This window comes from Argentina silus (assembly GCF_951799395.1).
Source record: "Argentina silus genome assembly, chromosome: 9".
NCBI lineage: Eukaryota > Metazoa > Chordata > Actinopteri > Argentiniformes > Argentinidae > Argentina > Argentina silus.
The window spans coordinates 22,108,273-22,118,272 of record NC_139663.1 but is presented as its reverse complement, the minus strand read 5'-3'; the positions used below and the strand labels follow the sequence as shown (position 1 = coordinate 22,118,272).

The following is a 10,000-nucleotide window of genomic DNA, read 5'->3' as shown; positions in this document are numbered from 1 at the left end:
AGAGAGAAAGAGGGAGAGAGAGAGAGAGAAAGTGAGAGAGAGAGAAAGAGAGAAAGAGGGAGAGAGAGAGAGAGAGAAGGTGTCTCGGAGATTTGCAGGGAAGTAAAAGTCATTTATGGAAGCCATTAACTGAGCTGGAATTGGAATCATCAGTCTTTGGTGATAATCATCTGCTAACTGGCGTCCCGAGCTCACGTTGACATGCGCTGGAGTGTAAAAGTGACTGAGAAAATGAAGAATGTGACATTATCCTCGCAGACATTATCCTCGCAGACATTATCCTCACAGACATTATCCTCGCAGACATTATCCTCACAGACATTATCCTCACAGACATTATCCTCACAGACATTATCCTTGCAGACATTATCCTCACAGACATTATCCTCACAGACATTATCCTCACAGACATTATCCTTGCAGACATTATCCTCACAGACATTATCCTCACAGACATTATCCTTGCAGACATTATCCTCGCGGACGGCTAAAGGTGTACGGATATCCGTACACAGAAGCTTCAGCCAAGGAGAACAAGTGATAGTGGTAGAAGTGTAGAAGAGGGGAGTGAGGGATGAGGGAGTGAGGGAGGGAGGGAGGGAGGGAGGGAGTGAGGGAGTGAGGGAGGGAGTGAGGGAGGGAGGGAGGGAGGGAGGGAGGGAGGGATGGCTCAGCTTGGAGGGAGAGATCAATAAGCCAAACATGGAGTATTCATTCCTCACTTACTCACCCTGTACTCATTCATTCACCCTCACTTACTCACCCTGTACTCATTCATTCACCCTCACCTACTCACCCTGTACTCATTCATTCACCCTCACTTACTCACCCTGTACTAGGGATGCTGTAAAAACACTGTCATCAAGCCAACTGTGTCCACAAGAGAGACAGAGAGAGGGAAGGAGGGAGGGAGGGAGGGAGGGAGTGAGGGAGGGAGGGAGGGAGGGAGGGAGGGAGGGAGTGAGGGATGGCTCAGCTTGGAGGGAGAGATCAATAAGCCAAACATGGAGTATTCATTCCTCACTTACTCACCCTGTACTCATTCATTCACCCTCACCTACTCACCCTGTACTAGGGATGCTGTAAAAACACTGTCATCAAGCCACTGTGTCCACAAGAGAGACAGAGAGAGGGAAGGAGGGAGGGAGGGAGGGAGGGAGGGAGGGAGGGGAAGACAGAGAGAGGTAAGGAGGGAGGGAGGGAGGGAGGGAGGGAGGGAGGGAGGGAGGGAGGGGAAGACAGAGAGAGGTAAGGAGGGAGGGAGGGAGGGAGGGAGAGAGGGATGGAAGGAGAGAGGGATGGAAGGAGAGAGGGATGGAGGGAGATAGAGAAAGAAAGAAAGAGAGAGAGAGTGAGAGCAAGAGAGAGTGAGTGAGTCGAAAAGAAAAGAGCTGCAGCATATTGTCTGCTCTTCATCCCTCCGACAGTTTGACAGGTAGAGAGGGAGAGGGAGAGGGAGAGGGAGAGGGAGTGGGAGAGGGAGAGGGAGAGAGAGAGGGAGAGGGGAGAGAGAGAGGGAGAGGGAGAGGGAGAGGGAGAGGGAGTGGGAGAGGGAGAGGGAGAGGGAGAGGGAGAGGGAGTGGGAGAGGGAGAGAGTGTGATGCCAATCCGTCTCTTCTCTCTCTCCTGGGCCATAGCTGCGTGACAGGTGAATGTGTGACAGGTGAATGTGTGACAGGTGAATGTGTGACAGGTGAGTGCTTTCTCTTCCCTGAGGGGCCGCGGTGTCCCTCCAGTCCACAAAGCTGCGTCTGCTGCTGCTCTGCGCTGCTGTCCCTGGCTGAGTGACTGTGCATCAGATTTGGATTCTTTCTTGTAACGCATCGTAACTATGGAAATAAATCAAACTCTAGGATAAAAGCATTCTCACAGTAGCATCAAAGAGGTTTGGTGTGTGTGTTAGTTGTTTTTAGGGGTCGGGTCATATGCCATAGGTGGTTCTTCTGGTATTTCTTGTTGATTGAATTACATTCACAATCTGGAGGCTAAATGCATGTAACCTCTTTCCATTCCGCGCATTACAACGAGTCCGTCCTCCGATTTCTACCTCCACCAGCCTCCCCTGGTGGGCATGGATACAGCACAGCATACATTCCTGATCATTTTCGGGCACTTTCAGCAGCTACTTTATCAGCAATGGACGCTTTTCGGCATATAATCAAATGTGGAGGAAATAGCCCCACGCAGCAATGTGTCTTCGTTACAGAACCACCTCACGTCCGGGAGACTTTTTCGGTATAATTTTAGTCTGCGACCTTTGTCAGAGTAGCCTGCCATAACCCAATGAACAAGAATATTTCCGACATGTTATTTTTTTTTAATGAGGTCTGAATACGGCAGATTGAGCTCCCCCAGTTCACTGTTCATCAATCTGGGAGCTGCCGAGGCCTTCAGTAGCGTAGCCTAGCGTAGCCTAGCGTAGCCTAGCGTAGCCTAGCGTAGCGTAGCGTTAGCGTGCCGTACGTCTCTGACAGTAATGGCAGAGTCTCGCTCCATTAGCCTGCCAGTCACGAGCCATTACCCTCCTAGCGGCTCAGTGCTAACCCACCGCAACAGCCGGGAGATGGGAGCTAGCGCACGGCGGCGGCGGCGGCGGCGGTGATATGTGGCCACAGCTTACACAGTGTCAAATCACTCCACGCGGTTAGCGTCGCTAAGGCACCGGGGGCCAGATCACAGTTTAGAGAGAGAGAGAGGCTCTGTTGACATTCCCTTGACACATTAACATTTGCCGGTGTAACACGGGCCGGCTGTGGCTTTGGCAGAGTGGGTATTAAGTTATATACCTAAAGACACAGAGGTCTTTAGGAGGGCTTGAGAGCTTAGTGTCTCGGCTACACTCTGTGTGTTGCTGATAATCATTCTGTCTGTGGCATTAACACAGACTAGAGCTCAGATTACAGTCGGTCATCTGTCATTATGACATAACGCTTGCATTCTAAGGGCCTTGGAACTGAGGGTTTTATTCAATCAAATGTATATCCGGTAGCGTCCGGGACATACTCTGTTTGGTGCCTGAATCGTTACAGAGTAGAGAACAGAGAGGAGGAGGAGGAGGAAACGTCCACGGCAGAACCTAGGAACCATCTCCAAAGACAGTGTACATTTGCACTCTCTCTCACACACACACACACACACACACACACACACACACACACACACACACACACTGCTGCTACTACTATGCCACCGTACGTTATTGTTATTGACTTTTTCACTGACACATTCACTGTGTAAATTGACTCAATTTATAGTTGAGTTCGTTGGTGACATGCCAGATAGCTCATGCTGTCCCTATGGATGGTAGATCCACACTGTTAAGCTACTACTACTACTGTGTGTGAATGTGTGTGTGTGAGTGTGTGTGAGTGCATGCGAGTGTGTGCAGGTGTGTGTGTGTGTACTACTATTACTACTGTGTGTGTGTGTGTGTGTGTGTGTGTGTGTGTGTGTGTGTGTACTACTATTACTACTGTGTGTGAATGTGTGTGTGTGGGTGGGTGTGCGTGCGGGCGTGCGTGCGTGCGTACCCGCATGCGTGTGTGTGCGGGTGTGCGTGTGCGCGTGTGTGTGTGTGTGTGTACTACTATTACATCACATTGATATACAGAGGAGCTCAATAAGATAAGGAAGGAAGCTGCCTAACTAAGGGGAGTTCATCAGGGACCTGAGCAGGTGAACAGACACAGCAGCTGCCTCACACAGCAGCAGCGCTTACGCAAGCAGTCGATTTAATTACAGATTTCAAAAATCGCAATCCGCACTCACCGCCGGCCGCATATCCCCTGATTGCATAACCCAAAGTGTTATCGTGTTAATGAATTTCGGGGATTGGTGTTGCGTTGCCTGTTCCCTCCCGCTGTCCCACACATCTGCAGCCGGGAACAGGAGGGCTGAGAACAGGGGAGAGGTGGTGAGACGGAGCGCGGAGCCGCAGGAGAGGCGCTGTTGGCTCTGCCTCGTGTGAAGGGAGGAGAGCCTCGAACAGGAAAAACAAACACGGTTAGCTGTGGTCCGCCACCTCAGGGCCCCCCCACAGGACTGAACCTTCCTTAGATGCGGCTGTAGCTGTTGCTAACCGTGTCTGTTTGTCTATTTGAGTGCCCGTGTTATAGAATACGTCTCATCTGTTTCCTACTGTAGATATTGTCTAGTTTTGTCTAGTTTTGGCTGTTCTTTTTTTGCCACAGCCCACAGGTGTAGGTCTAGCTAGCTGTTGCTAGCTGTTGTCTGTTTGTCTACTTGTATGCCTGTATTATATAACCAGCTCGTCTGTTTCTAGAAGTCTAGCGGTAGCTAGCTGCTAGCCTACTGGAGACACGTCCAGCTATGGCTGTTATATTTGCCACAAATAGACCTAGATAGCTGTTGCTAGTTGCTGAGCTTAAACATACATCTACGTATGCCTGGCAACTGATACTAAGGCTTCAAATACATCACTAGCTAGCTAGCTAGCTGTTGCTAGCTGCTGCTATTCTGGCCCAGGCCCGTTCCCACCTCGACTCCTCGGCTCGGGTGTGAAGACTGAGAGCCCCGGAGCCTCTGTCTCAGACTGCATGTCTGTCGACAGCGCTGTCGACAGGGTGTTTAAACGGGGGGAAAAAAAAACATCACACTTTTCCTGTAAGACGACTGAATCTCTCTCGCTGAAGACGTGTCTCTGTCCTGTACCTACAGTCCTGTTAGTGCTCCAGAGTCTCTCTCCCTGAAGACGTGTCTCTGTCCTGTACCTACAGTCCTGTTAGTGCTCCAGAGTCTCTCCCTGAAGACGTGTCTCTGTCCTGTACCTACAGTCCTGTTAGTGCTCCAGAGTCTCTCTCCCTGAAGACGTGTCTCTGTCCTGTACCTACAGTCCTGTTAGTGCTCCAGAGTCTCTCTCCCTGAAGACGTGTCTCTGTCCTGTACCTACAGTCCTGTTAGTGCTCCAGAGTCTCTCTCCCTGAAGACGTGTCTCTGTCCTGTACCTACAGTCCTGTTAGTGCTCCAGAGTCTCTCTCCCTGAAGACGTGTCTCTGTCCTGTACCTACAGTCCTGTTAGTGCTCCAGAGTCTCTCCCTGAAGACGTGTCTCTGTCCTGTACCTACAGTCCTGTTAGTGCTCCAGAGTCTCTCTCCCTGAAGACGTGTCTCTGTCCTGTACCTACAGTCCTGTTAGTGCTCCAGAGTCTCTCTCCCTGAAGACGTGTCTCTGTCCTGTACCTACAGTCCTGTTAGTGCTCCAGAGTCTCTCTCCCTGAAGACGTGTCTCTGTCCTGTACCTACAGTCCTGTTAGTGCTCCAGAGTCTCTTTCCCTGAAGACGTGTCTCTGTCCTGTACCTACAGTCCTGTTAGTGCTGCAGAGTCTCTCCCTGAAGACGTGTCTCTGTCCTGTACCTACAGTCCTGTTAGTGCTCCAGAGTCTCTCTCCCTGAAGACGTGTCTCTGTCCTGTACCTACAGTCCTGTTAGTGCTCCAGAGTCTCTCTCCCTGAAGACGTGTCTCTGTCCTGTACCTACAGTCCTGTTAGTGCTCCAGAGTCTCTCTCCCTGAAGACGTGTCTCTGTCCTGTACCTACAGTCCTGTTAGTGCTCCAGAGTCTCTCTCCCTGAAGACGTGTCTCTGTCCTGTACCTACAGTCCTGTGCTAAGTGCTGCTTCCATCCCATCCCAGCCACCCTGGCCTCAAAATGGCTGCCACACCCAAACACATACACACAGCAGGCACCTGTGGTGCTGGCACCACAGTGATGTACTCCCATTATACTGATGTGCTTCTCTCAGTGAGTGGGCGCAGAGGTGGGCACAATTAGATAGAATCTGGTGGGTGGGTCGGCATGCCAATAAACCTGCAATTTGCCAGTTGGAGTTGTGCTTTTCCTCCTGTTGGAGTCATTATTCTTTTCGCAAGCACTGTCAGTTGGGGATTATTGAGACAATGGTTTTCACACGGCAGTTAATTTATGCACACAAACAATCAACAGAATGTCGTTGTTTTTCTTTTTTCTTTTTTTTCTTTTTTTTCTTTTTTTTTTTCATGCCGATCTGTTTTATAATGTTTCATAACATCATACTGGATGTTATGGTATCTCTTAAATCAGCACGTAATCATACTGGATGTTATGGTATCTCTTAAATCAGCACGTAATCATACTGGATGTTATGGTATCTCTTAAATCAGCACGTAATCATACTGGATGTTATGGTATCTCTTAAATCAGCACGTAATCATACTGGATGTTATGGTATCTCTTAAATCAGCACGTAATCATACTGGATGTTATGGTATCCCTTAAATCAGTTCTTGTCCTGTCGTCGTTGTCTGAGATCTTGAAATCAGGAGCTGTGGAGGTGCTGCTCTAATGAATAGAGTGATGCCCAGCCTGAGATTGTGTGTGTGTGTGTGTGCGTGTGTGTGTGTGTGTGCGTGCGTGCGTATGTATGTCTGTGTGTGTGTGTGTGTGTGTGTTATTATATAATTATTATATTATCATTGTGTGCATGTGTGTGTGTGTGTGTGTGTGTGTGTGTGTAAATGTTGCAGGCAGCAGCGCACGCTGTTCTGGGAAATGTACGACTAACCCCATCTCCAAATGTGTGTGGTCGTATTGCATGGAGGTGGCGGGGTCTGCAGAACCGATCCCCCAGAACGTAATCATTTGGAGACTGGGTTGTGTACTACACGCAGATGAGAAGCGCCTCAGTGTAGCTGATGCTAATGACCAAAGTATTTGACCTCTATTTCTTCTGGGCCAGCGTCTCCTCCCCTGTCTCTGTCATGATGGAGAGTCATGCTTCTCCAGCAGAGGAAGCAGCTTCCCAGTGCAGTGCCAGAGCTAGTTTGACTCCCTGTCCTGCACCGTGATTCACAGTACAGATAATAGCTAGTAGGAGTCTGCCCGGCACAATTAACCTCTGAAGAAGTGCCCTACGGCACGGATCGAGGAACAGCTCACTGTTCACAGAATCATTACCTTAACAGTCAGAGGGAAAGCATCCTACAACGTCCTTATTTAGCAAATTAGGGTGAAGCGGTCTTTAGGAGGGACTGTTAAGATGTAGGCCAGTGGGAGCCTGCCTGATTAAGTTAGCATGTTAGCGTTTAGCAGCTAGTGGAAGGCTGCATAGTCTGACCTGCTGTGTTTCTGCTGAGGGAGACGGACATCGGACATCGCACACGGCCGTAAGAGATGTAGTGAAATGCTTTTGGTAATCCAGCTCCTAGCTCAACAACAATCAAACAAATCAACAATATAATACAATATAGTGTACTAAACCAACGACAGGGGCACATTATGTAGCAGTTTGTGTCTATCTGCGTTGTGGCTGTGGTTGGAGAATGTTATATTATGTTTGAAGTTTCATATTCGACGAAGCATCACGGTGTATGCCACTGGGATGCTGTATGCAATGTACACTCACCGGCCACTTTATTAGGTACACCTTGCTAGTACCGGGTTGGACCCCCTTTTGCCTTCAGAACTGCCTTAATTCTTTGTGGCATAGATTCAACAAGGTGCTGGAAACATCCTTCAGAGATTTTGGTCCATATTGACATGATAGCATCATTGCTGGAGATGTGTCGGCTGCACATCCATGATGTGAATCTCCCATTCCACCACATCCCAAAGATGCTCTATTGGATTGAGATCTGGTGACTGTGGAGGCCATTGGAGTACAGTACACAACTCATTGTCATGTTCAAGAAACCAGTTTGAGATGATTTGAGCTTTGTGACATGGCGCGTTATCCTGCTGGAAGTAGCCATCAGAAGATGGGTACACTGTGGTCATAAAGGGATGGACATGGTCAGCAACAATACTCAGGTAGGCTGTGGCGTTTAAACGATGCTCAATTGGTATTAAGGGGCCCAAAGTGTGCCAAGAAAATATCCCCCACACCATTAGATATTTGTGTTACCGAGCAGTTGAACAGGTGTACCTAATAAAGTGGCCGGTGAGTGTATGTACAGTAGCAACAATAATAATTGACAATAGTTGACAGTAGTGCTTGGACATCCTCAAGTGGATGTCAGTGCCTCCCAGTTGCCCTGGAAACGGTACAGGGTCAGCTTGGGTCTGGAGGATTGTGGGAGTTAGTGTAGGTGTTCTACAGGGTTTGAGCATGCCAACAGATTGAACTAGGCAGTGTATACAGCTGGAGGTGGTTGTGTTCCCAAAAATGTTTTGCATGTTAAGTAGCCTAGTTCTTCTGAAAAAGTTCAGCTTCTTGCAATACATCTGTAAGAAGTTGAAATAGTTCTTTGGTTCTGAGTCATGGAGCTCAGTGTCTTCAAACAGGGGAAAATGTGTCCCTGACGAGTACATGAAAGAGTACCAGCAACTCCCACACATCCCGTCTCGCGTGCGATGATGAAGAAAACGCACTTACAAGCCGCAGTTATGTAATACCATTGTGTGTCTGTGTGTGTGTGTGTGTGGGCTCGTGTATATGTTCAAGTGGCTTTGTTGTGTGTCTGTGTGTGTGTGTGTGTGTGTGTGTCTGTGTGTGTGTGTGTGTTTGCGTGCGCATATATGTTCAAGTGGCTATGTGGCATGTGTGTGTCTGTGTGTGTGTGTGTCTGTGTCTGTGTGCGTGTGCGTACTCATATATGTTCAAGTGGCTTTGTGGCGTGTGTGTGTGTGTGTGTGTGTGTGTGTGTATGCACTTGTGTGTGTGATGAACGGCTTTCTAATGATCCCTCTTCTGCTTATTAACAGCGCAACTCATTAAAAACCACATGGAGCACAACAATGACAGACTCTGCTGTGCACTGACTTAAGAAATAAACCCCGCAAGACCAAAAGAGGGGAGGAAAGGAGGGAGGGAGGGAGGTAGAGAGGGAGGAAGGGAGGGAGGGAGGTAGAGAGGTAGAGAGGGAGGGAGGGAGGTAGAGAGGGAGGGAGGGAGGTAGAGAGGGAGGAAGGGAGGGAGAGAGGGAGGTAGAGAGGGAGGGAGGGAGGGAGGGAGAGAGGGAGGGAGGTAGAGAGGGAGGAAGGGAGGGAGGGAGGGAGGTAGAGAGGGAGGGAGGTAGAGAGGGAGGGAGGGAGGAAGGGAGGGAGGGAGGTAGAGAGGGAGGAAGGGAGGTAGAGAGGGAGGGAGGGAGGTAGAGAGGGAGGAAGGGAGGTAGTGAGGGAGGGAGGGAGGTAGTGAGGGAGGGAGGTAGAGAGGGAGGGAGGTAGAGAGGAAGCACAGATAGAAAGCATTAATTGAGAGGGATAGAGAAACATTCAAACGGAACGTACATGGTGTTATCAAGCTGTTGGTTATGATAGTTTGTGTTACCCAGCTGTTGTTTATGACAGTTATGAAGTTATGAAGTCAGTTATGAAGTTATGAAGTCAGTTATGAAGTCAGTTATGAAGTTATGAAGTGTGTTATGAAGTCAGTTATGAAGTCAGTTATGAAGTTATGAAGTCAGTTATGAAGTCAGTTATGAAGTTATGAAGTCAGTTATGAAGTCAGTTATGAAGTCAGTTATGAAGTTATGAAGTCAGTTATGAAGTCAGTTATGAAGTCAGTTACACAGAGAGAGCATAACGGTACAGACCATTACAGACCCCCTCAATGGCCCCAAGCTATTTTAACCCACCAGGGCCAATACATTTCTTATGGGGTGGTAATTAACATTCTATTGCCATTGAGATGCAAAGAGATATTATTATTATTATTATTATTATTATTATTATTTAGCACTGGGGCTCCTTATCTGTCTCTGTCGTCATGGCAACGTGTAAGTTATATATCCGTGTTCCTGATGACATTTTAATTAATGTTATAAGGTTATGTTATTTCACTTTCTTCATCAGAAAGCTATTAAGGGAGAACTTATGCGATCGCACTGTTGCTGGAATTCCTGACATTTTCGTAGCAGAAGAGAGAGAGAAAGGGAGGGAGGGAGAAAGAGAAAGAGAGAGGCAGGGAGGGAGAAAGAGAGAGAGAGAGAGGGAGAGAGAAAGAGAGAGAGTGTGGTGGGGCGAGGGCGTTGGAGAGAGAGAGAGAAAGAAAGAACGAATGAAAGAAAG

General features: G+C 48.5%; 1 protein-coding gene across 1 annotated transcript in view; it reads left to right on the top strand.

The window, feature by feature from the left end:
- The window catches only part of LOC310809905 (protein kinase C alpha type-like), a gene marked incomplete at both ends in the record, with an annotated part of 125,921 nt that overhangs the window by 78,271 nt on the left and 37,650 nt on the right, over positions 1–10,000 (top strand). The window contains one exon of the mRNA XM_083677425.1: positions 1,694–1,784. Within this exon, the coding sequence (XP_083533551.1) occupies positions 1,694–1,784 (91 nt within the window). The remainder of the gene's footprint in view (positions 1–1,693; positions 1,785–10,000) is intronic.